The sequence below is a fragment of the Tympanuchus pallidicinctus genome, unplaced genomic scaffold (assembly GCF_026119805.1).
Source record: "Tympanuchus pallidicinctus isolate F22 unplaced genomic scaffold, pur_lepc_1.0 scaffold3, whole genome shotgun sequence".
In the NCBI taxonomy this organism is placed as follows: domain Eukaryota; kingdom Metazoa; phylum Chordata; class Aves; order Galliformes; family Phasianidae; genus Tympanuchus; species Tympanuchus pallidicinctus.
In genome coordinates, this window is record NW_026294747.1 from 98,440,031 (window position 1) to 98,467,266 (window position 27,236).

At 42.6% G+C, this 27,236-nt stretch overlaps 1 protein-coding gene across 1 annotated transcript; it reads left to right on the forward strand.

Moving 5' to 3' along the window:
• The first annotated feature begins 640 nt into the window (after positions 1-640).
• CMTM7 (CKLF like MARVEL transmembrane domain containing 7) lies at positions 641-26,478 on the forward strand. Its single transcript, XM_052695944.1, has 5 exons — positions 641-901; positions 18,876-19,049; positions 22,215-22,313; positions 23,274-23,355; positions 23,704-26,478. The coding sequence occupies exons 1-5, from the start codon at positions 743-745 to the stop codon at positions 23,715-23,717; spliced, it is 528 nt and encodes a 175-aa protein (XP_052551904.1). The 5' UTR covers positions 641-742; the 3' UTR covers positions 23,718-26,478.
• The last annotated feature ends 758 nt before the right edge of the window (positions 26,479-27,236 follow it).

Here is a 27,236-nt window from a genome sequence, read left to right on the forward strand (position 1 = left end):
TGGTTGCTTACACTCGCCTACCCCATCTCACTCACGTCAATTCCTTATGCTGGACGTCATCTGATCTCACCTGTCTACACTTTTACAGCAGCCTTCGTTGTTCAGGGCGATATTCAGTATTAAATATGAATGAAACATGTGTTCTAACTGCAGAACAAAACATGAGAGGATGATGTTTCTGTAGGAGCAACAGATGCTAAGCTCAGGGGCCGTTTTTACCCTCCTGTCAGAAAGCACAACCGCTTATTTTTAACCTTGAGGAAACGTAGAGCTTCCTTTGCCGAACTGTATCTCTGCGTGACTGAATTCCAGCGGCGGAGCCGAGCCGTTCCGGCACCGCTACAACCCCTCTGCTGCCGCCCACTGCAGACAACCTTTTGCCTGTGGGCCGCGGCGGATCGGAAGACGCGCTCTCCTATCTGTGCAAACACGCGCTGCGCGAGGCGACGCCGCGAGCCGCCCCCCAGCTCCGAGCCGTCTCGGCCCAAGAACACTGCCGACAAACTTCTGCCTCCGCTTTCCCGCCACCCCGGGCCCCGCCCCGCCCGCTGCCCCGGGGCACCGCCCGGCCGGCGGGGAAGTACGCCGCTCCGCTCCGCCCGGCCCCTCCGCAGCCGCTGGCCGCCGCCCGTCCTCCTTGCCTTCCCCTCCCTCTTTCCCCGCCCCGCCCCGTCCCGTCCCGTCCCGTACCCCTTCTCCCGGTCCGGGCCGCGGCAGAGCAGCGGAGCGGCAGGACGGAGCCATGTCTCACGGGGCGCGAGTGATCCGCACCGGGGTGAGCAGCGCGGGGCCCGCCGCGCCGCCGTCGGCCGCCGCCTCCTCGTCGGCGGGCTCGGACGCGGAGCTGCTGGACGGCGCCTATTTCCGCTCGTGTGCCGGCATGCTGAAGGTGGCCCAGATGGTACGAAGCCGGTCAGGGGCGGGTGGCCTCGGGACCCTCGGCCCGTCCCGGGGCGCCTCCGGGGCGGCGGGTAACGGCGGTTTTTGCTCTGGAGCTCTCGCAGCTGGCGGGAGGAGGAGGGAGCCGGGTTTCTCTCAGGACGCCGAGTGCGAACTCCCGTCAGAAGCAGCCTCCGCTTTTCGTTCGCTGGTGGAGACAGACGTGTGTCAGCCTGGGGGAACGCTGCTTGTGTGCAGTGCCGCGCTGCGCTGCTGGGACATCGAAGCCAGTGGCGATGTTGAGCGGTGACAACTCTTTGTTGTTAATCGTAATTTTGGCACGGCAGCGTGAAGGCATCGGGTGCTGCACGTCAGCGGTCCGTTAGCTGTGGTAAGTTTTGGGAGAGGAGGCCAAGGGCCGCCTGCGAGGCCGGGGTCGGGGTGAGCGCCTGGGCCAGGAGTGGTGAGGTATCACCTGCAGCAGGAACTGGGGAAACGCTGAGCGTTTGTACTGCAGTTGTCTCTCACTGTGAGTTCAGCTCTGTAGGAGAGCCAGCAGCTGTCTGCTGTGTTCTCTTCTCTTGGGTTGTTCCCAATCCATCGTGAGGATCTGGAGCATCTTTCCAGGAGATAAAAACGATGCTCTTTTGAATGCACGTCTCCATTGCCAGTGACCCTGTGGAAATGTAGCTGTGTGCTTTGCTGACTAACTAGAAGCCTGCTTATCTTTTTGTCTTCGCCACTGTAGAAAGCACAATACCTTTTATGGACTAGAAGGACATGGTCTTCTCTGCTGTCCATTCTGATGTATCTTCACTACACTTCCTACTTGTTACTCTCACAAGCGCGTGTATTTGTGCTGAAGTTTCAATTTTGGTGTGCGTGGAAAGTGTGGAGTGTGTGCTTGACATACTTTACATTCTTTAATGTAACGTATGTAAATATATTTTAATGTATATAAGTGTATGTAATAGTGTAATATTTAACATATTTCATATGAAGTAATATTTTCTGAATGCTGATCAATATCATTAGAATTTCACCTAGTGGTTTTCTGTGCTGATTTGACAAGCTCCCATGAGCCCTCTCCCAACTTTACCCTTTTACATTTTTCTGCATTCCAGCTTGCTTATAAATAACATCAGTAGAAATTACTTCAGCTATCCAAGGAACTTTGGGCAGGTTAAACTTTTCTGATGCGTTATCTTGGTAATGTATTCTTCTCAAACAGTTTTCAAAGAAAACAAAATGTTTGTGCTGCAATATATAGAAATGACCAAGACAAGCTAGTTTTAGGTCAACTCCTCAACATTTATCTAAAATTCATCTTTTCTCAGAGATTATTTTCATTACATCTATGAATCTGCTTTTATTAGCGTGCAATTCTTCTGGTGTTGGCAATATCTGTGTTTGATCAGAATTCTCTGTGATGAAACTGTAAACATTGCTGGATTAATGTTAGTGGGGATGGTGGGACTGCAGGCTTCTTATGAAGGAGAGCCATTATTCAGACAGAGGACAAAGGTAAGTTGTTTTCAGATAGACATACAACGTGCTTCATAGAGTATACCTAGAGGCTTCTGAATGGTTCTGGTTATGAAGAAGGAGCACTCCTTTCTCCTTCTTCCTCAATCCCCTTTGCCAAGAAGTAAATGATACGAGAGAGAACAAGAAGCAAACATTTTTATTTCTTCATTTATAGTAATGCTAACGGCTGTTTGCAAGCCCCAAAATTAGCATAAATAATTTGATTGTGTGCATGAAATTATTCTAATAGATGGCATCAGCATGCCAGGGTAATTGTACCAAGGAAACAGAAGACAATGTCACAGGTTTTCTTCTGTGAGAAGGATCTTAACACAAGCCTTAAAATTCAGCAGTCTCATGCAAGATGAGGAGCTTGTCCAGGAATCTGATCATTACTGACTCCATGTTACCAATTCATTCCCTTTAAATTCTTCTGGGTGATTTGAAAGCTTGTGTTGGCTGTAGCATCTAGTATAGATTGAAATTAGGAATTAAAAACCATGTTTCGTGCCTGTGAGCCTACGTACATTCCTTTATTTTGCATAATTACAGCTCTGAGAAGGTAATGCGTTTTCTGCATTGAGTTCCTGACTTTCAAATATGCAAGGAATGCTCTATATAGGTATTTTGAAAATATAGTGGAGGAGAAAAATAGTTTGTTACTTGTGCACTTTACATAGTAATAAGGCTGTTTGACAGCTGTTTTTCATGTATGACCATCACTAATGTTAATAGGGACTCCATTTTCAAAATCCAGTCTGAATTGATGTGCTTTTAACAAGAAGTTACGACGTATCTTCAGCTTCTGCCTTCAACTGGTCTAGTTTGAATATTGCTCTTCCTTTTGTTCCTTCTTTCATTCTTTTTTGTGCTTGCACTTTTGCCAGTACCTTTTGTACTCCGGGTGTTACATGCAGGATTGTGCTGTGGTTCAGGCTGTGGGAGATTCAGGTTGGACGTTAGGAAACACTACTTCTCTGCAAGGGTGGTCAGGCAAGGGAATGGGCTGCCCAGGGAGGTGGTGGAGTCACTGAGCCTGGAGGCATTCAAGGAACGTTTGGACGTTGTGTTGAGGGATATGGTTAAGTGAGAACTGTTGGTGATGGGTGGATGGTTGGACTGGATGATCTTGTAGTCTTTTCCAACCTTGGTGATTCTGTGATTCTAGAGCAAGTGCAAGGGCGTGTGTCTCTGTGTGCACAGTCCACGTGACTACAAGGGCTACATTTGACATGAAGCCAGCTTGGCGAAATTACTACATGTGGCACTTTTCAGTACACCCCACTGACAGTGCTTTTGAAGCATGTTTGATCTGTGTGGCTTATTTTATTGCAGGACTTTCTGGGTACTCAGAAAGAACTGGGTAGTTTTCAAAAGGTATCAGGAAACCTTTTGAGGTCTCCTGTGCCCTTGGAGACTGTTTGGAGCTGTTGTGTGCAAGAAGAGACATCACAGCACCGTGCTTCTGTAGGTCTCAGACTTCTGATACCATTCCAGGATTGTTCCTTGCTTCTGGATCCTGAGGGGAATGGAGGTGGTCTGTGGCTTCTCTGCCCCTACTTCAAGATGGGCCAAGGTGACTGTGACCAGAGTCCAGACTGAGGGAGGATGTCCCCACAATAAGGCCATTGCTACTGAGCAGACAGCGGTTCTGGCACAGCAAGCACAGCCATAGTATACAGTGTTTTAACCTAAGGATCATCTTGTTCAATCTGAATCAGGAAAGAGCAGTTTCACCAGACACAAGAAGAAGAAATCTTCTCAAAGCAGGGAAAAATAGAATAAATCCAATGGAAGTTGACTTAATAGCATCGTTTTTAACTCGTTAAAGTTGCTAAGGCAATAGTTAAAGTCTGCTGAATAAATATTTCATTTCCCAAGTGTCGACAAAAGCAGTTGCAATTCTTGATATCTGAACAGCCCACCAGGCAGCCTCTGAGCAGCAATGAAGTTTGCTGAAATTCTTTGGATTATTATATACAAACATACAGTTGAATAATGGTGTTCAAGGGAATATTAATACATCTCATGCAGAAAGCCAAAAAAACATTGGTAGCTAGATTGTTAGAGCCAAGATCAACTTCTAAATGTGCGGGATGGTATCAGCCAAACTTCCTGGGGAGCTGCATTTGGAAGATGTTAAAATATGAGAAGAAAGCAAGATCTGTTGGTGGAAGATAAAAACTCCTAGTCAAAACCATTGATTTAGAAAAAGGAAATGCACAAAAGCAAATGCTGTTGGAATAGCTCTCCAATCGCTCCAGTCTTTTAACTTGAGCCCCAAACTTCTTTTGTCTATGGAATTGATTGAAGTAAATGATCTAGTTCTTTGCAGCAGTGTGTTACTGATGTATGACTTTGCTTGTGTGGTAATAAGACTGTTTAGTCAGGAGATATGTGCAGAGATGCTGAAATTGTAAACTTTTATCCTACCTAGACTGTACTTTCAACTTTCTCCAGCAATTACTCTGTCCGTAGTTCTTCCAAAGGAAAACAGTGGTCAGAAGTAACAAGCTTGGCTGAAAGTTGCCAGATGCTGACCTGCCAAGCTTACACTCAAACAGGTCTGTGTTCTCCTTGTCTCTTCATCCCAGCTGATAAGAGAAGACAGGAAAAATGCTGCTGTTCTAGCTAACAGTGATATCCTGATGTATCCTGTACGCAAAAAGTCTTATTGGAGGCATTTGCTGAAGTAGTGGATAAAGTAATAGAGGAGGAAATGTGTGAGTGTCCTCAGCCTGCAACTGTGTGACAAATGACTGGCTAAAGAATAAGGAATTGAATTTATTTTTTAATTTTAGCAGCAAAGTTGTTATTCTCAGGCCCAGGTCAGACACATGTATTGTAGGTGCCCATTGCTGTTCGGCTAGATGTTGCAGTGAAGGGACCTCGCTTGGCGTGCTGGCCAAAGAGATAGAAGTTTGTCTATGTCGTGGGTGGCTCAAAAGTAAGCAAGAGCGTTTGAGTGAGGAATGCCCAAGCCTTGTAATTAAAACCCATAGGTCTGGGAAGTCCTGTTATTTACACTCTGAGATCACCGCAACAGGCTGGCTTGGCCAGGCGTACTTTTTCCATTCCTCTGCTCAGGGTGGCCATACAATTTCTGCCCAGGTATTTGCATATGAGCTGGGAGCAGACAGCACGTTCCCTGGGTGCTAAGTAATGCTTGGTGGTAGGCTGACATGGTTTTATTTGATGGGTCAAAACTTCAGAGGCAATGGCAGTGGAAGGAATTTTCTCTGTGCTGCCATTCTCAGCTGCAGTGATGCAGCTGTTTGCAAGATTGTGCAATATGCCAAATGAGGGAACTGATGTAGCTTTACTTCAACTCTCCTTCACTTTTCTTCTTCCATAAGAGATTTGAGGGAATGGTGCAGCCACAGAGACTATTGTCAGGAGCAGCCAGAGTCTGGGATAGAATGGCAGGAGCTGCAGAAGGATGAATTGGTTCCACATGCTTCAAGTCACAAGCTAAGATTTCAGTCCTTTTCTGTTATTTGTTGTTGTTGTTAGGGAAAGGTTTAATTACTTGGGTTACTCTCTGTCTAATTGTTCAATTTCTATGTTTTTCAGCAGAAAAAAAAAAAAGAAAATAGTGAATTGTTCAACTGCTCTGGAAGGTTCAAAAGTCGAGCCCAGAATATTGCTGTTTTTAAATAGTAGGAAATCTCTGTTCCGAATATATCAGTGAATGCATTATTTCTTTCCAGAAGAGAGGCTACCTGCAAGCACGAAATCGGAGCTATTGTGCCTTGCTCACTTGGCCAATCCATTAGGATTTGTTGTAATACATTCATGGTATGTAGTGCTCTTTGTGTAGCTGTGACTGAATAAGGTCTAGTAAGTACATTTTCTGAAATCAGAAAAAACAGGAAGTGAAGCCTAGAAATTTACCACATCTCCTGAGATGTGTTTAGCATGCTTGAAAGAGCAGAGTAAAGTATTGGCAGTGGTTTTCTGGCGCATGTGTTTCACAGGAAGTTAGATTTGCAGTAGCGTTTTGAAATCTCTGTCAGGTGTGCATGGTGTCTGTGGGTTGTCGGATGTGAAAAGCATGGATTCTTATTGCTCTGTGACCTTCCTAAGAAGTGCTAATGTGCCATATCCCCTCTCCTTTCCCTTTGGAGACAGTGTCCCTTTGAATATCTGCTTCTCCTACTGCAGAAAAATGAAAACCAGTGGTTCAGTTCAGTTCAAGTGTGGTCTTTAAATAACTCAGAGCCTAAAAATGTTGAAAATTCCCTTGTTGAGCAGATCCTGCGCCTGCAGCCCTGGAACAATCCATGTGTCTCATCATGATCACGGGAGCCGTGGACATACCTCAGTGAGGGCAGTGTGCCTGACCACGATGATGTTAGGTAACAGCTCTACATTGCCTGCACGAAGCAGTATTGGCCCCACAAGCCAGACAGCATTTGGCTGCTATGAGTGAGTGTTTCCTCCGCTCCCCTCCCTTGGGTGTACTTGTAGGGCATTCTCTCAGTCCTGTGGCTGAGCCTCTCCTTTGCACTGCTGTCACATCACGTGCACTGCGGGCTTGTCCTCCTCTTTTGTGGTGAGATGTAAAGTATACAGCAGCCAGAAATTGCTGCTCTCTCTGTGCAGAGATCAAACTTGAAAATTGCTGTGATTTTCTTCCACACACCTGCGTGCTTCATCTGTTCTGCATAACTCAGATTCCAAAGGAATCATTACAGCTGAAATAATTTTCTACGCTGCAATGCTGGGAATTTGATGAATACAATGGCAAGTACAGGAGTGTCTGACTGGCCCAAGCCATGTGGCTGCAGCCTTCAAAGCTACAGCAAATTGATTTGCTGTTCTTGTACTTAGGGCTTCTTCTGCTCATAGCTTGACACAAGGAAAATGGAGTGTGACAATGACAAGATTGAGAAGCTGCTTCAAGAGGAATTTTCTTGGGATGTTGTTTAGTTTTATTGCAGTACCATTTCTGAGTTCATGAAACAAACACTGACAGCTGGAAAGGAAAGAGACCTGAGATCATCAGTAGCAACCGCAGAACTGCAGAAAGGCTTTGGACACTGTCCTGTAAGTCTGTAATCACGTTCACCCGAAACTGGGAAGGCCACTTGAAGAGGTCTCTCATCTACAAGGGAAAAACCCAGTCCCAGCTGCTCTTTGTCACCTGCTGGCTAATTGAGCCTTTTGTAGATAGCTTGAGCGTGGCTTCCTAGTAGCAAGGGCAGTGCCACCCCTGGGTGTTAGCGTGAGCTGCCGGGCAGTGGTGCCATTGGGAAATCTCAGCTATTATCTCATCACCCTTCACTTCTTGTGCCTTGCCAAGCACAAAGTGTGTGCGCTTAGGCCCTGTCTAATCCATCAGCTGGGTTGTGATAATGCTGGTTGATGTGGAAATAGTCACAATGTTAGTATTTTGGGGAACACTCACCTGTATTTTTCCTGATTAAAAAAAAAAAAAAAAAAAAGATGTACCAGCACAGCTAACAGCATAGACTTCAGTGATGCTAACAGTCTCCTCGTGTTTGAGGAGACCTTGCTTAAGGCTCCGTTGCCATGGCTCGCACAGCCTTTGCTGAAGATGACAGATACAGGCTTTTTAACAGCTCTCAGTGCGATTGCCAGATGTCAGTGTGGTATTCTCTGGGGCTGGGAAAAGAGATGGCAGGTGCTAACTGAAGATTCGAGTCAGCCAAGCAATAAATGCCTCAGACAATGAGAATGAGTTGTGTTGTGAGCAGCATCCATAAGGAGAGGGATGAACAAATTGCTTGCTGAGGGTTACAGGCATGGACACCAAGACTTTCCTGAGCAGTTTGCAAGGTGCTCTTTATCTCAGTGGCAGCTTTAATGAATCTGAGACTCCATATGCTTTTCAATTTTTGTGCACCTGGTTTGATAGATTAGTAGGGAGTTGTTTGCCACGAGGTGCTGGTTTTGTGTTATATGTTCCCATTTGAGCTTAAAGTAGTTGTGCCCTGCTAGACGTGTATTGGATATCCAGATCAAGTAGGAAGCTTTGCAGTTGTGGTTGTGCAGAGTTTGTGGGGGTGTTTGTTAGCCATGAACACCACGTACACTGGGCTTCATGCAGACAGACAGTCTGAGCCAGGCTTGGCTGGCCAGCCAGCATGGGCTCCTGTGTAGGTGGTACTGCCATGCGTGATTGCTGCATGTGTTTTCAGACAGCCATGACCTTTACGTACAAGAGCTCTTTAGCTCACAAGTATGGATTAAGCTCTTCCTACATTGTGTCTTACTTATAATATGGGGCTTTGTTAGCTGTCTAAAGGGCAAACAGTACAACTCAGTGTACACTGAGAATGGTTCAGAATGGTGGTTTCAGAGGTACCTCACTCCTCCTCCAAGTATTTCTTCTTGGCAAGCTGAGGATGTAATACAGGTGAGCTGGGAGAGACTGCTGGAGTGGGTGGCTGTTCTGCTGGGGCTGTTGCATGCACAAGGAGTAACACGTTCACGAAGTATACGGGTCTTCTGGCCTTGCCCAGGACAGCATTTCTAGGATTTGTGGGTGCCTAGAAAGGCATAAGGCTTCTTTGAGAGCTAGAAGAAAAGCAGTTGCCTTTTCCAGAGTTAAAATCCTGCTAGAACGTTTGCTGCATTTAGAATTGTGGCCATATCCTATGCAGAGATGTTGAAAGTTAGCTGTGCTATTAATAATCTTTTGCAATGAGTTTTATATGTTTTGGGAATTGTTTGTGACTTGAATATGGCACTTGTGTGCTGTTACTCAATTATGACTTCACATATCGCTGCAGTAATACGAGTTTTGCACAAATGTTTTTACATAGATTGCAAAAACTTGCTGGTAATGATTTTACAGTTGGAGCGTTTTAAACTGAATTTGATTTATAAAACAAAGCAGAACCTAAATCTTTTAGTATTGGTTTAGAGAGAAAAGAAATAAAGTTACGAGCCTCTTGTTAACAATCTTGCTTTGCTCTTTTAAATTAATTCACTGCTAGATGAGACTGTAGCATGTTCTTTGCCATATAACAGTGAAGTTCTCAGCTTTCAGCTAATGAAGTGCAGTCCAGCGTGGTGTCTTTCAGTGCAGCATGGTGTGGTGGTGCAGGCAGCTTTGGGATGTGAGGCAGGGAGCTGGCTGAGGTGACAGAGGTGGGACTGATGTGTTGCTTGCACTGTGCTGTGCAGTAGATGTGACTTCGCTGGTCGTTACAGAGAATTGCTTTTTTAGTAATGGTGGCTACCATCCTGCAACAGGGGCTCCTTAATGCTGTCATTCACATGCTGGTTCTGTGATTACCTCACATCCTTTGCTATCGCCGGGGCCTGTGCCAGGACAGATAAATAACTTATTAATAAGTGAAGAATACAGCTTCCTTGTACTGAGGCTTGTCCTCTTATCTGAGTCTTAGAGGGTCAAATAAGATTATTTTGTCGTCTTCTCACCCTCCCACCATTCCTATCTTCAATAAATAGCTGAGGATGGCAGTGCACAAGAGAAGTCACTTATCAGAGACCAGGCAGCCTCCTTATTTTAGCAAACCAGCCAGACAAGAGGAAATCTGCCCAGACACAGGGGCTGAGAGACTGTTGTGCAACCAAAGACTGACTGCTTCACAGATCCATGCACTTGAAGATTGCTGATTTCATCTGTCATTAGGGAGGTTTTAGCTGGACTGCGTTCTTTATCATGTTTTCCTTTTCTGAATCTTTCTAGTGTGTGCTTGGCTGTTAGACCTCCCTTTTCCTTTGGAAGAAGAAGATTTTGGTTACGGCATCAGTCAGCTTTGTTGCTTAAATTAGCTGAGCTGGTCTTGCATGAATTATGCTTGTGACCTTGACCTGAGCTTTATCTATCATACAGCTTTGTGAATAAGAGTAACAGTAACAGTTCAGAAAACCATTTGATTCTCTCCAGAAGTATGTAATTAATAATATACATATTGCTTCACCGTGTTGTGGTGTCACATTCATAAATACACAAAATGTGGTAGTACTGCTGCAGTCAGTGACGGCTCTTCTCTGTGTGGGACACCTAAACAGGACATGGCTGTCCTCATTGGCATGCTTAGGATGGAAAATTCCACATTCTATTTTGACCAGTGTCACAAGCTAAAAGCTTTGACTTTTTTCATTCAAATAAAAGAAGCATTTAGCTCTTATTATATTGCTTTCTTTAAAAAGACTAATAAAACTTGGTGTGAGTCACCACTGTCCCTGCCTCCAAATCTGAAGACAGACAGCTTCTGTGCAGTTGTTTGCATGGAACTTGGGTAAGTTCTAAGAGAGGAGGAATTAGATGAAGGAGGAGGGAGATTGAAGCGGTACAGAGGTTCACCAGTTCTTCACCAAGTGCAGTGGAGGAGTCTCCTTTCACGGCTGTTTACAGCATTCAAGGGAAGAAGGAAAAAAAAAAAAAAAAAGGCTGTATCTGTCTTCTAGAGAATCAAATTCCTTTCCAAAGAAGGATGGAAAATAAAAGCTTTTTTGGTATTTCACACGTTATCAGCTACGAGCTGGGGGCTGGTAAACCAGAGCTGCTGCCTACAGTATTGGTGCAGATGTAGTGGCACGCTGAGTCCTGTCCCCTGCCCTCTTTGCCCTGAATGGTGCTCTGAGACAACGTCTCGTTTCCTGTGCACCTGCTTAGTAAATGGCACTTTGGTAGTGGGCTTCTCAGGCTTCTAGTTTCTTGAGCACCTTGGCTGGCACTGCCCCGGAATGGAATAACCTTGTTTCTTCTCCCAGCTTCTTATTTCATTCCCTCTGTCACCTTTCCTCTTGCACTGGCACCATTGTTGTGTTCCTGCACTAATTATAGAACAGATAACAGCTGGAAAAACAATTCATACACAGGGGAGGACATAAACACAGGCAGAGTCATTGTGTTGCTGTGTCAGTTCTTCAGTTTTTTTTACCTCACAATACTCTGTGCTGGTACTGCACAAAGTGGCTGAGTAGAAAAGCTAAGAATTGCTTTTGCATTGAGAGCTTTGGCTTAAATGCATCAAACTATATCCCTCTGGAAATATTTTTATTTACCTAATTGCAATGCATGTCCTGATGCAAGGGCATGGGGAAGATACCTAGGATATATTACAAGAGGGAAATGTTGTGTTTTCAGATGCATGAAGAGAAATTTGGATTCTTTGGAAAGAATGAGATACAGAAGAGAGGAAGTACAGAGTATCATATAGGGAATGAAGAAGACAGAGAAATAGTAAGAAAAAAAGAAGGAAAAAATCCATGGAATTAAAAAAACTTCTTGTGGGAGAGCAGAGCAGAGGGGAGTATAGCCAAGAAAGAAAAGAAAATACGCAGAGAAAAGCAAGGAAGTGGTTTTATATCAGATAGTAAAATAAATGGAAAGATAATGCAGTGATGGGTAGATTATATGTGTCCATGTTTGTGTCATGGTATTACTCAAAATCTTTGAGATAAGAGTTAGTGTTTCTCCAGAACTGGGTATCTTGATGCAGATTTGCTTCCTGTCTACCTTATCTTTCTTCCCAGCAGTTTAGCTGGCATTTCACGTCTTATTTTTTATATAGCAAAAGAAAACTATTACTCATATCTAAAAGTCACATGTAAGACAGCAGTTTTGACCTATCAGTTCAGGATGTGATCTTGAGACTTTGAAGAATTAAGGTTTTAGTACTGCTGCTGGTAGTACAGCAGCAGCTGGAAGTCCCACGCCTTGACAGCCAATGAAGTGAGCTGACCATGGCCAACAGCCAGACACCCACCTGGCTCTCATGTGCTCCCTTTTCCTCTGGGAAGGAGAGAAGATCGAAATGCTTCTCGTGGATTTTGATAATGAAGGTTTCATAAGGAAAGCAAAAGCTGTGCTTGAAAGCAAAGCAAAAAGAGGAATTTGTTCACTTAATCCCCATTGACGGGCGGATGCCATGTCACTTGCTGGAGAGCAGGCTCACAGCACTCATAATGGTTGCTTGGTAAGACAGAGGCAATGGCCACAAACATCATCCCATCCTCTGAGTGTGTTGCTGAGCACTGCATCACATGGCCTGGAATATCCTGGGGGCCGCCTGGGGCGGCTGGCTTGGCCACGTCCCCTGCCAACCTCTTGCCCACACCCAGCCTTCTTGCTTTGTGTAATGCAGTTAGAAAGTTTTGCTACTGTGTGAGCACTGCTCAGCAATAGGCAAAACACTGATGTGCTATCAACGCTTTTCTAACCACAGAGGCAAAGCGCAGCGCCCTGTCAGCTACTGTGCAGGAAGTTAACTCCTTCCAGCCAGACCCAGTACACAGCCACTGTCGTGGGTGCTGTGCACACACAGTGGGAAAGGATAACCCTTGCTCCATGGGCATTATTGGAGTAGTGAAAGAACAGCTAGATACAGGCCAGTGATAATGCGTGGGAAAGAACAGTCAGGAGCGGTCAAGAGGACGAACAGAGGCCTGAACTTTGCAGCTTATGTTTCCAGTTTGAAAACAGGAGTCTATTTGGGATGTATTTGGGGTGTTTTCTTTGCAACGTGTGATATCAGGGTTTACTGTAAGTAAGTGATAGTGATATCCTTAATTGAATAATACATGCTTGCACAAAACTAGCTGATGCAACTAGCAAACTAGCAAAACACACTTGTCTTAATTGTCTGATACTAAGCAAAATATACTTGATGCTAAGCAGATCATCCTTTATCTACTCATGGAGCTCAGTATATAATTGTTATCTAGGTCAGTATGGGTGCCTTCTCCACTATATCACCCTACAAGGAATTTACTACTTGGTTAGAAAAACAGGGAGCAAAGATATAAAGAATTGCTCATCATTGCTAAATGAGCTATGGAAAACTGCCAGCTCGAAAAAAGGAGGGCAGTCTGTGGTCAGGATGAGACAACTGTTTGCTTCATCCCCGAGGGTCTTGAGACCACCACCCAAAATCACTGAGCATGTGCAAGGAGGCAGGACCCTCTGTTAATCATTTTGGAGGGGGTTATTGAGTATGTGCATACTGCCCAGAGGAAACCTTTGCACATGTAACACAAATAACATATAAGCTGAAGGTCTTCTGTGCAAGGTATGCATGGTTAGGGTGGAGATAACCTCTTGCACATCCAACTTTGTAAGTAAAGAATGCCTGCTTATCAACACCACATTGGAGTCATTAGAGTTAGTGAGTTTATTCCTGGATTTCAGATGGCAGTAGTCAGGAAACAGACACTAATTACTATTTTACAGTAAGCTAGGATACTCATTTTTATTAATCAGTGGAGTAATGGCAATGAATCAACCCAAAAGCAACTCCAAGAGACCAATCTTTTTTTACTCTTTTACTTGTTCCCTGAAATCTCCATTGGACTTCTTAGGAATTTTTTCATATATTATTAATTCACACTTATCTGTTGCATCAATCTATTGGTGGATTTTGTTTGTTTAGTTTTGTTTGCTGTTGTTGTTGCTGCTCCATTTTGGTTTTTGTAGATATCTATTCTCATTTAAACTATAAATGAAAACAGTCATCTTGACCTAGGGTCATAACCGTCTCGATTGTTCATTTGCAGTGTTCAACATTTTGCCTTGTTTTATATGTCTGAAGTGTTTGGAAGGTGAAGAACTTTAGCACGAGTCTTTAGGAATAGCACAAAGCTGCACCAGGGAAGGTTCAGACTGGACATTAGAAAAAAAATGTATACTGTGAGGGTGGTCAAACACTGAACAGGCTTTCTATAGAGGTGATTGGTAACCTGTGTGCCTGTCGGTGCTCAGGAAGCATTTGGACAGTGCCCTCAGTAACATGCTTTAACCTTCATTTAGCCTGAACTGGTCAGACAGTTGAACTTAATGGTCTTTCAGTGTTGCTTCCAACTGAGCTATTCTATTCTATTAGCCCTTATTTGGTGAATGGGGGAATTGAAGCACAAAATCACGTAATTTACTCAAATCTAAACAGTAATAAGGTTACAAAACTGAGATTGGAACTCAAGAGGCACTGATGTTCAATTCCTCCCATCTTCTGTCAGTGTTTGTCTGTGGATGTGTGTCTCTAATGCTCAGAACAGTAAGCTTTCTTTTATAGCATGTTGTCAGTATTGGAGATCATGCTGGATTTATATTTGTGCAGGTAGCTGTGTCTGAAGAAAATTTAGTTCTCTCCAAACATTACGAAAGAATTAAGTATTGGTAATAAAGTCAGAGCCTTATTTATTACATCTATTAAGGTGGGACAGTAGAAAAAGATTGTACAAGGCACTTGCACAGATTTATTCTTGGGTTATAAAATTGCTCTGTGGTCAGATAAACTACAGTCTTCTACCACATGATCAGACCTGCTTCGAGTGTCCTTGCTGGAGCAGGAGATTGGACCAGATGACCTCCAGAAGTCCCTTCCAGCCTCAGTCTTCTTGTGATTTTTGCTATGAGCACCCAACACATAAGTGGATCACGCCTTTCATTTCCTGCATGGTTAAAACAAGCATGCAGCCGCAGCTCCTCTCTTTCCTGTCAGCCCTAGGTATGTCTGATTAGCATGGCTGTGGCTGGCTCATTCAGCAAGTGAAGCCACAGCAGAGAGTAGAGCAAGTCTTAAGCCTTGCCCTCACTGAGTAAAGGCAGCAGCAGCCTAAACCCTGGTCCCCGATCTGAGGATCAGATCTCCTGAGATATGTGCCACCTCCCCTTAATGCACACTAAAAATCTGTGCTCACTCATCCTTTTTTAGGGGACGTGGATTGGCTTTTGAAGGAAGACTGTATTAGGCAAAAGCTAAGTGTTTAATTTTTGGTAGAGCTAAGCTCACTTCAAATGAGTGTGGTGTTTAGGCTTGGGAGCTTATGTCACTGCTATTCAAGGGCTAGCATTTTCCACAGGCACATTGCAGAGGAGATGGTTGACTTTTCTCCAGCTCAAAATAGAGAAGAGAATGTGGACTCTTTCTATCTTTCTTGTGTAGTGTCTGTTCTCTCTGGTAAGGTGTTGAGTGCCTTCTGGCAGTTGCTGATTGCTGTTAGCTCATGTTGGCTTCATTGGGAGATGGTTGCTGAAATATCCCAGTGTTCCTGAAGTCTTAATGACTCAACTATAATATCTGGTTCAATGGAAAGTCATGAAGTTCAAGCCAATCAACTTTTGTAAAACAGGATAAATATGGAGCTCGACTTAAACCCCAGAATCATCCCTTGAAGTTGATTGATGCCTATTTTCTTTGTGTTGCTTTTCAGAAACCAGAAAACATATCAGTAATGTCCTGCAACACATCTCTCACCCATTGAGTAATGCAGGTCAGAAGCCTGCTTACATTTTGTGCAGTGCGTTGAAATTTTCCTGATGCTGACCAACCTTTGCCTCATTCTTCTGGTGTGACTGGCCTGCTGGCTGGGGGTCCGAGTCTGCTGCTTTCACAATCTCAAATATTATATTGAAATGGAAATGGCAGTGTTCTCAATTTTTTGTGCCCCTAGGTTTTGTTTTCAAGATGTGTGAACCTGTTCCACTGAGCTCAGATGCGTAAAGAATGCTCATAACATTTCATCACTTTGCCATTCATTTCTCTCTCCATGTATATTTATTTATCTACATGTGGTCTGTGCCACAAACTGACTTCTGAGGTGTATATATGAAACCGTATCTCAGACAGTTACATGTTAATCACTTTACCACTCCCTCAACATGTTTTCTGGAAACAGAAATTACAGAGATAAAATTGAGATATAGTTATTGCCTATATATGGTATCAATATATTGTGATAAATTCTGATACCTGGTGAAGAAACTTTGGTATTTGTCACTTTTTAAAAGGAAAGGCAAAATTCTGTGGCTCTCCTTGCTACATTGGTTACTATTCCGTTTTTCTAATGGATGATTTTTTAACTCTGAATGTACCTGCCAGCCATACGGGCAGTGTTGTGTGGTTAGCATGGTATAGCATTGTGTAGAGTTCTTGATCCTGTCCCATTTGTGCCTGTCCTGTGAAACAGCATTACGTGCCTCTGATCAGAGAACCCTCTTGAGAATTTGTGTGTAAATCTTGTGCTGGGAAATTTATTTTAAGAAAGGAAGTATTTGAGAGAAATGCATCTTCCCCATAGTTATTTCTTCCTACCTATGGGGGGAACTGAGGCACACCTGAAAGCGAGAAAAGAGGAGTCTTTGCTAATTGTTTCGGGCATTGTTTTAATTGAGAATTGGCACTTGGAATGGAAGGCACATTTGTTAAATCCAAGTTTCTGCCATGTTCTTAGGAGCTGGTCAGATGTTTTTATTCCCTTGGATCTTCTGAGGAATGCAACTCCTCAGAGGAGTTTTCTGATCTTGTCTTTGGATGGCTCTCCTTTGTGCTTGTTCTGAAATTTTTATACCTGCTATCTAAAAGGAAGAAAAAGAAATCTTTATGCTTCCCTGCTTTCAACTTATAAAGCTTAGCAACTAGATATGGTAATGTTTAAAGTAAGTAAGGCTTACCAGTGCCGCTTATTCAGATGGTAGCTATATTTCAGGGCTCCAGTCCTTCTTACCCTTTGTATACAGTAAAAAAGTTGATAAAGGAAATGGTTCAAGTGTGAAATGAGCTAATAGGCAGATTCAACATTTCTGTGAACTGGCTCTCCCTTTTTGTTCTGTACAGTGTAAAATCTGAAGAGCAGTCACTGTAAAAGCACCTGAGTGAGAGAGACTCCTTTTAGCCTTTGGTGTTTAGACAGCCATTGTCCTCATCCCATAGTGAATTATGAGCAGGATTCAGCACTTGCTGTGATTTTGTTGTTGAGTCTTACTTCAGAATTAAATTTCACTGGGTGTTATTTTCATTTTCTTCTTGAATTATTAGGAGCATGTATCCTGTATCACTGCAAATGATCTCATAGACAATATGATAAATGACCTGCTGATCTCCACCTGACAGTTCAGGTCATCCAGCAGCTCAGTCAGGTGTCTCAGCTCGGCTGACATTAAGATTCAGGGAGCTGAAATGTCAACCTGAGCCAACCTGGCTTCTGCTTCCCGTCATTTCCGTGCAGCCCTAACTACTCCCTTGTTCTCCCTCACTTGGGAGAGATCATTAAAATGATCTTAAAATTCAAGAACTTGGCTTGGAAGTAGGAAATGCTGAGTTTTATAGAGCATTTCCTTCTCTTCTTCTATGAAATGTAACATCTCTGAAATCTCCACCATACTTCAAATGCAAGACTTTGTGCATTTAGGATTACCCAGTGGCTAAGCTGTGAGACCTGAGTTGGGAGGCAGAGAATAGGCATGATGCAGAGAGAAGCACCAAACAGATGGGATGCTGCCAGTGTTGAACTCCCAAACTAGAGGGCAGAAACTAGTTGGGGAGGCACGGACTGACCTGTATCATACATTTTGAAAGGTAGGAAAAAAAAACAATCTGACACCCAAACAACATAGTTCAGATTCTTCCTGCTGTATGTTTGACCCAATTCCACCTGCTTAGGTGGATAGGCTTAAACAGAACACACTCCCAGGTGCAAGCAAAACCTCTATTATACTTCACAATAAATTGTTATTTTGACCGAACTCTGTCCAAACAACCACATCATGTTGTGACGATGAATTGGCTCTTTTGGAGGAAGAATCTGAGCTATGTTATTTGGGTGTTGGGTTTTTTTTTCCTTTTCACTTTAATTAAACAGTAATGGATGGAGTTGATTAGGAGTTTGAAGGATGATTATACATGCAGTACTGAAGTGCAGGCTTCCTCAGAATTTTTTTTTTTTTTAATGTCTTGAAGAAACATTTAAAGTGTGAATCATTACTGTTCCTGTCTGGTTTGGGGTGAGCAGAAAATTACAGAGGCTGAAAATGCATATTACCAAAGTCTGTAATAATAAAATATTTGGCTGTATCCTGGGTAGATTTTTTTTTTTCAATTACCCATGCTAGGCAGGTCCTTTGCAAGCCTACAAGTAACAGAAGTTGTGGTTTTATGTGACAGTGTTAACGTAGTAAAACTTCTGAAAGGTTTCTTGACATGGTTACATCATTTCCTACAGTACTACCTTGCAATACAGTACCTTACAGTACCTTACAGTACCTACCAGTACTACCTCTGCTGCAAAGGTGATAGAAAAAGAGGAGTGAAATTGTTATCTCAGTTACAGCCAGCACCCACCAAACAGAACTAAAGGTGTTCATGGCATATTCGTTTTTATAGCATTCAGTGATTTCAGCTGCAGTGAACCATCCGTGTCCTTTTGAAATTCCATAGGGTTTATGTCCTCCAGTTGCTGCTGCAACCCCAGGCATTCAGCACCTGTTCTCTATTTGAGACCTCTTGTTTTGTAATACAGACTTCTTCAGTTTGGATCCCGCAGGCTGTCTGGGACCGTTGCTTTCTTTTTAGCAGTTGGCTCTTTCTCAGCTTTGAACATTTTTGTGCCTGTTACTTTGTCCTCCATTTTGTTGGGACCATCCAGTTTACTCTGGATGATTGCCTTCTGTTTCTAAATGACATATTGTTGTGTTTGAAGTCATCTTCATAGATGCTCTAAAAACCTCTAATGTGTCTTTTGTCTTTCAGATCTCACTGCTGGTTGGATTCATCAGTGTAAATAATTCTCAGTGGACAGATTACAGTGCATACAGCTACTTTCAGATTGTTACAATGTGCGACTTGGTTATGATTTTGTTCTTCTACATAATCCACATTTTCAGAATCTACAGGACGCTCACTTGTGTTAGCTGGCCACTTGCGGTAAGTCTGTCAGATGGCCTGCATTTTTTGCTTCTCTTGTTGATGTCTGGATTACTTGGTTCATTTTCTTGTGCTCTGACATGTTGATAGGCTCTCTTTCGTGTACAAATCCCTTTGCTGCTTTTGTTACTAGTGTTCAGTTCAAAAGATACTGTAATTCTAAGTCTTTAAGCTGACTTGAATCAGATCCTTCTCTCCTTCACACAGATATAAATCCAGATTTGCTCCAGTGAAGGCAATAGGGTTATTCTGAGACAACTGGAAAAAGGTGTCAGCAGATGGGCCCTAACTCTGGCCATTTATAGTAGCTACACGTTTGCTAGAGTACCAATACACTACATTAGAATTTATGTAATACATCCTGTCCCAAAATAAAGTTTACATGTGCTATTTAAGTCAAATGTGACTCTTTTTGGTATGGTTATAGGTAACTTAAACAATAGTAGGTAACTTAAACAATAGCGAGAAATAGGATCCTCAGCCTGACTGCTCATAGCCTGGCCTTCACTAGGAACTTCCTGCAGGATATCCTACCTCATTCCACCATTTCCCCTGTACATCCATCTCTTATATCCTAGCAGAGAACTAACAAGCACCACTGAAAATGAGAGACCTGAACTTCCGCAACAGCTTTGATTAGATCAGCTAACAGAAAAGTCATCTGGCCTGGTGTGGGATCACAGATTTTAGTAACTTCTGACTACATCTCTCTTGGATGCATAGTGACCTGTTAATCCCACAGAGAAAGAGCTAAAGGGGTGAGAAAAGCCAAACAGAAAGATGTAGAGGAAGTTTTGAAATTCGAGAAGTGTTTGAATGGCTTTTCAAGGAAGCTATGTAAATAGTTTACAGAGGTGAGGTAGCAGTTTATTTTACTTCTAAGCAAAGAAAAAAAGTAAGTTCTTTTTAATGGAGACTTGCAACACTTTTTAAAATATGTACCTCCAGTATTTGTTTCTAGAAAGTACTTCAGTCCTTATTTAGAGATAACATGTTTGCATGGAAGAAAGAATGAGTTTTGTAAAGCATTATTTAATGTGTGAATTGTTGTAACTCTGCCACTTTGACCTTTTCATTCACTTCCTTTTGGTTTTCTTATCTGTTTGTTCATTTCAAAATGTTCCGCAGTGCAATGGTGAACTTAAGGCACTTCAGTTTGTGTCTATTTAGTTTCAGATAGCTTTAACGAAATGGGATGCTTATACATTCTGTTTGTGTTCAGAGGAGGCTATGAAGATGGAGAAGGCTCTGGAGGGCAAGGTGTGTGAAGAGCGGCTGAGGTCTCTGTGTTTGCTCAGCCCAGAGCAGAGGAGCTGAGGGGAGGCCTCATGACGGCTGCAGCTCCTCACAGAGGGAGCGGAGGGGCAGCGCTGAGCTCTGCTCTGTGTGACAGACGCAAGAGAACAGAGCTGTGTCAGGGGAGTCAGGTTGGGAGTTAGGGACAGGGTCTGTGCCAGAGGGCGGTGGGCATGGAGCAGCCTGCCAAGGGCTGTGAGCATGGACCTGAGTTGGAGTGAGCATGGACATGGGCCGGCGTTCAGGGAGCTTTTGGACAGTGCTCTCAGACATTGGGTTTGGGTTTTGGGTGGTGCTGTGAGGAGCCAGGGGTTGGACTTGAGATATTCTGTGATTCCCTGGTTTTACAACCACCTCCTTTTTGGTCAAATATTTTAGTATCTTTGGAACAGAATTGAAAAGCCTGTAAGAGACTTTGGGAAACTAGGATTAGTGTTTGGCTGAGTTTCCTGGCAAGATCCCTGCATTGCAATCAGAGGTGTGCCTTACAATCAGTAAAGCTGTGGTGGTTGAGGAGGTTGTTCTGTAACGACAACTTTTAAAGCTGCAAAAGCATTTTTGCAGAATTGCACTGTCCTGGTCCTGCCAGGGGTTCATTCTCTACATGACATGGCCTTTGATAATTCACTTACAGCTTGTCTCCATCCCTTGGGTTCTGTGAAAGTAGTAGGCTTTTTTTTTTTGCTGTAATCTATTACATTGCTGTAATAGATGTCTCTAAGAAAGAAACAGCATACCTAATTTGCCTGCTGCGATGTGGACTAACCAGAGGAGACTTGTAATAGAAATGCTTTATTCTAGCAAAAACAGGGGTTATGATCTTGATCACCTGAAACGAGGTTACAAGGGGAAAGTAATTTGTAGTCTGAGAACCTGCTTTAGGGAAGGATCCTCTTCAGTTGTTTAAAAATCTGAGCAGAGGGAAACTTTGGTATGGTTTGACAGACTGTTTCTCCTCTGGAATTTCCTTGAACAATTTCCTTTTGGGTCTATATATTCTCTGTTTTGGTTTGAGAAGGAGTCTCCTGTCTCCCTTACACGTGGTGTTTGCCTGGCTCATGCTGGTAGTGCAGTACAAAATCAGTAAGCACATATCCCACCAGGACACCCCACCACACAATGTTCTGAAGACCTGTATTGATTGATGTCACCCTCGTGAGGATTCAAAACACAAATCCACAGATGACTCTGGGCACTGTGAGGCAAAACTGACTCCTAGGGTGATATTTGTCACACCAGAGAAAATCTGGAATGTAGTGCCTCAGTGCCCTCAGAAAAAAGAAAAAAGTTGCATCATGTTTGATTTACTACATTACTAAGCTGCAGCTTGCAAGACTTGGGCAGCTTTTCTGGAACCTGATGTTGCTTATGAATGTCTGCATAGTTGTGCTTTTTGTGTTTTCTCTCCTGTTTCTAGGCTTGGTTGATGTAAGAAAGTTGTTAGTAAATCCAGCTTATTTTCTGATTAGAAATAGAAGCACTTGCATTTCCTCTGCTACTCATTGCTATTTCATGTATGTTAGGCTAGAGAAATGTGCCCCCAAGGCTTCTTCCTTTCCTCAAAATGGTGTCTTTGAGTAAATTGCATTCTTGGTACAATAAAGATACATGTTTTTCCCCCCATATTGTACCATACTGAATGAAAAAGATGGAGTCCATACCCACTAAGTAGATTTTATTCCAGTGACATTTAGTAGAGCTGCAGATTGGTCTTTCCCTTTCAAACAGAAACCTGTCAGTTGTTTTTTATGTTTTTCTTTATTTTTTTAACTTTGAGTAACCACTGCCAGTTTGTTCTGATTCTGATGGTTACTGAAATGCTTTTCTGGTAAGTTTTCCTTCTGAAGCAATCTATGCTTGTCTTTACAGGAATTTCTCCATTATTTAATTGGTACAATTCTGCTTCTCATTGCATCAATTGTAGCAGCATCGAAGAGTTACAATTTGACTGGACTAGTGGCTGGAGCGGTAAGGACTTGTTTATTAGTCTTGATGCTTTTTTTTGCAATGTAAGTTGAGTGCTAGAAATCCATTGCTTGTCACTTTGATTTCTTACAGACTTGTCTTGCTTGTTTCTTGGTTGGTGTACTGTCTTCTATCTCATTTCAGTGATTGTTCCTTAACATAACACCAACAAAAAGGTTTCGTGAGACTCCAGTCTCACCACTAAAATGAATATGTGTTGAAACAAAAAGCTTTAGCTTTAACACATAAAGACAAATGTGTTTTGGGGAAGAATTAAGACAATTTAGGTTTGACAGATGGCTGTTGTAACAACTGCAAGTTAGCATTTCACCCTAGTCTTCTGTATTTGCCATGTTCTGCACCTGAAACAGAGATTATTTCTCCTGAGCTAAAACCCTTTGTCATCCTGGGACTATGTATTGGATGATGTATTCTGTCTCTGGCTGAAGTGTTGTTCAGAGACACGAGTTTTGAATGTGGACAACAGAACTTAAAATGCAATGCAACTAGGATAAAGGGTTGCTTTCACAAGCTTGGTCCCAATGATTATTTGTACATGCAGATGGAGAAGGAGACACTTATTTATCTGGCAGATGACAAATAAAGACTGGTCTGAATGGGGCTTGCCAAAAGAGCAAAAATCAGAGGTGTCAGAATAAGTCTTTTCTTTAACGCAGTGTCCTAATGAGAAGTCTAGCAGGTGGGACACTGTGTAGGTGTCCAGCTTTTTCTCCCTACTCTATAAGATTTTCAGTCATTGGTTTGACAAGGCGTAAGCTGCTATTATACTATGGTAACTAATTTTTTTTTTTAGCACATTGGCAGAATGGCAGTAAAATATAATTTCATTTTTGGCCTGTTAACATCATAAAATACATAGTTGAATATACAGGAGTCCATACATTCATGGATTATGTGTCATCTAATGGTAAGTATTTGTGGTTTGTCTGTTTTTTCATTCAGACGTTTGGATTCCTAGCTACAGTCCTTTGTGTTTTAAGCATATGGTCATCCTACAAGGTTTCTTGCATCACGCAGTCAACAAGTAAGTATCGTGCTTAGTGCCTGCCAAAATGCTTCTCGAAATGAATATTTATATTTTCCCATGGCAGTATCTGCCTGGGAGGATTTATTAACAGCCTATTCCTTGTTACTCAAAATTACTCACAAAGCAGTAATTCTACACTTTGGTCAACGAATGTGTCACAGCTACTGACAACTTTTCACAGCTAACTAGTGGAGCAAAATAACTTGCCTCTAGCAAGTATCGGTGCTGTCTCATCTTCCACACCCCCCTACCCTCCCACCAAAACAAGGTTTCCTGTGCGTTCTTTAATCAAGTAAATTCAATTTGTTTGTGGTGGTGCAAGTGACACTGTCTTCCTTTTCTAAGATGCAGCTGTATGACTCCTCCATCTCAGCAAGATTTCTGCCTTACAAAATACTATACTACAGAGGACCGTCCATCACTGAGGAGAGAGCACGGGTATTTTGTTATTAGTCTGGACAGTCAGTGGCTTTTGAAGATCTACTTGAAGTTTTATGCAAAATAATGTTATGAACCAAAGTTTTTTTGTTGCCCTCATCCAAAGAAGTTTACTTCCCCCCCAGAAGAAGCACATAATGGAGAACCATATTTTTTCTGAGCTTTACAGAGAAATGCTGCTTCTGTTTCTCAAGCTGGGCTGCAGTCATTTCCAGCTATTTGCAGTAAGTGCCTTTAAAACTCATTCGGAGAGTTGTTTGGTTCTCTTTTCAAAGGGATGGAAAAAAGTGCTTCTGATTTCCTCCATCTGTTTACAGAAGGGAAATACTGCAAATTTCTGCCTGATTCTTAACTTCCAAGGCTGGTTTTTCAACGAAGGAACTGTTACAAACTGATTTGTGAATGGATAAGCTGACCCAAGTTCAGAACCATAGAATGTTTCCAACAGCAGCTCAGCCCTACCAAAAATTACGAACTGCAACTTGTGTAAATCATTGCAAATACTCCCTTCTAGCCCTGGCAGTATACGATGAAATCAGATCCATCAAAAATTATTATTAAAAAATTCTCTCAGCCAAATACAGGAAATACATACTCAAGAATAAGCTTTAATGGTTTGCGGGATCTTTTTCTTTCCTTTTCGTAAATAGTTGTTGGTGGAATGGACATTTTCTGTGCATTTCCTTGATGTTATTCTCTTTGGAATCTAATGGTTTTTATGGAAAGCCCATCGCAAATAGTGCAGCGTGCTTCTTTCTCTCTCTCACACATGGCTTCTTGTTCCTTCTGACTATGCTGGAATCCATGTTTTCAGAGCCTGGACAGAGTTTTTTCCAACCTGATGTTGTTATGAAGCTGTTTGTAAATTTAAGATGGAGACAACGCTGCTATTTTCTTGGCACTTCTATCTTTCTGACCTTTTGCAGTCCATTTCTGGTGAGCTGGAAACTTTTGGCAGAAAAAAGTGAAGCTCAAGTTCTCTTCCCTTGGTGCTCTTCCCTTTCATGTCTTGTTGTGAAGCAGAACTTGCATTTGTAAGCTGGTCTTTTCTGTGAGGACAATTGCAGGACAGTGGAGTGCGTTTCGGCAAAATAAAATAAAATAAAAAATCAGGATTTATATATTTTACCTGACCCAGACTGGAGGAAAGAAGCATTTTCTGGCCTGCTCTTCATTTTTCTACCTGTCCTAAATTCTGCAAAAATGCTGCTAATTAATTTAATGATTGGCTTTTGAGAAATGTTTTTGTGCCCCATAGCACATCAACATACATTGCCAATTGTTATGTATGGGTCTCTGCAGTGATTTTTTGTTTTATTTTATTTCTTTTTCACTCTTGGACAAGAGAAATGGGCCAACTTCTAAAGTTCTAAGAATCTTGGTAAAGTGAAAAGAACTGAGCAGACAACCAGGAAAGGCAGGAATCTCACTTCTTGTGGTGCATGGTTTCTGTGATTCTTATTGCTTTCTTTCCCTGAGTGACTTAAAACAACACAGAACAGGAAACAGTTTGAATGCATAGAAGTCTACTTCTTGTGGATCAAAAAACCTGTGTTCACTCCAAGACAAACTGCTTCAACATGAATACAGAAGGTTATTCAAATAAATCTTACTGTGATTGAAAAGACTACAGAAGATTATGATATACATGTATGTGGCTTGATTTTTATTTGGCACTAAGGGTGGTTGTTCACTGGTTCCCCTGCCAAGACTGACTTAGCCACAGTTTTTGGAAATCAGCACCCTGACTTGAGTTTGGATTGACATGGTAGGTATTTAAGGAAACAATCTCTTCTTTCCAATGGGAGAACAGGAAAGTGCTGTTTCTGACAGTAGCACTGTTGCCTCTGGAGAATGCTGCTCGGATAGGTATTGGGCACCTTCCACAGGCTTTCGCCCATCTTGGCAATCCAAAGGAAAACAAGTGCTCAGTTGCACTCAGCATGAATGCAGCTGAGTGCACAGAGCTGTGGTGGCAATGGGGAGATGCATCTGCTTAGGCTGGGCTTGGGGCTGAGCTTGTGGTGAAGAACAGGCTGTTTCAACGCTCTGCTGGAACCTTGCCCCTCTCTGTGCACTGCATACTCATCTCTATCTTTTTTTTTTTTTCAGTCTACCTCTTGACTCTGTCCCTTGCTACTATTTGGGAGTGGGGGGGAGGGAACCTTTACAGGGAATTTCTTGCAGTCCAACCACCAGAGGATTTCTGGATGACACAGTCTGATCACCCAAAGAATCTGTTTTGTTGCACTTGTTTACACTGGATCAAGAGACAAAGTTCCCTTCTAGGTTATGTACCCATCAACAGGCATAAGATATGCCTGTAGCTTTTGTTGTTGAGACACTGCTGGGTTCATAGACCTACCAGAAGCTCTTAAAGCAGGATGCTTTTAGGCTGGAAAGCTGACATTTGCTGATATAACTTCCTCACTTCTCCCCGATTCTTGTGAAACATGTCTACCAGAAAATGCACAGCTTTTGGTGATACCAAAACCTACTAGCAGAACTTTGAATGACAGCTCTGTCTGACAGACACTTTGGCACCTCACTACTGTACCTATGCCAGCAAAAGCATTTTAACTTTCCTTCAGTGTCAGCCTCGTTCTGAAAGCTCCATCTGTCTTTGACTTTGTCAAATATGAGATTCCAGCTGTTTTAAAAATAAACTATGTATGTTCGCTATTTGGATGATGTCATGGCTTTGATAATTGGGTTGTTTTCTTGCTCCTCTTTTTTTTTTTTTTTTTCCTTTACCAGTGCAGTGATTTTCTGCCTGGGCAACATCAGGAAGCATTCGGGAGGATGAAAGATGTTATGAGCCCCAGAAAAAAACTATTCACCTTCCCTGGTGTGTAGATGTGCCATCTCTTGATTGTCCCCCACAGAAATGTCCATCCTCTTCAGTCCCAAAAAGAGTGTTGTTGTTCCTTTGAATCAACACAGGTAGATCTTGAGGCTCACTTTTGCTGAAAATTGAATTTAAAAAGAAGAAAAAAAAATAGAGAAGAAAATGAGTAACAAACTGATTCATAATGAAAAAAAAAGAAAAAGTTGGTGTTTGACCTCTGGGGATTTGAGAAAAGCTAGAGATTGAATAGTGCCTTTGTGAGGTTAAGAACTGGGTAAGTGAGAAGGGGAAATGAAACTTCTACCAAAAAAAAAAAAAAGAGGAAGGTTCTGAAAAGCTTGAGGAGCACAGTACTGGATGAAGACTGCAGGTTATGTGAGTGTTTTTTCTGTTGCCCTAAAGTACTTGCATTTTGCATTGTGTTTACTGCAAGGGACTGGATTCTGTGCTTCTACAGAGGATTTAGGAATACATCACTATGTGGAATATGAGACAACAGGATGTTGGGTCAAAAATGAATTAATTTCATGGTTTTAATGAAGGAGGGAATGTTGAGTGATGCTCCAGGAAAGAGGACTATGAGCTCATTAGG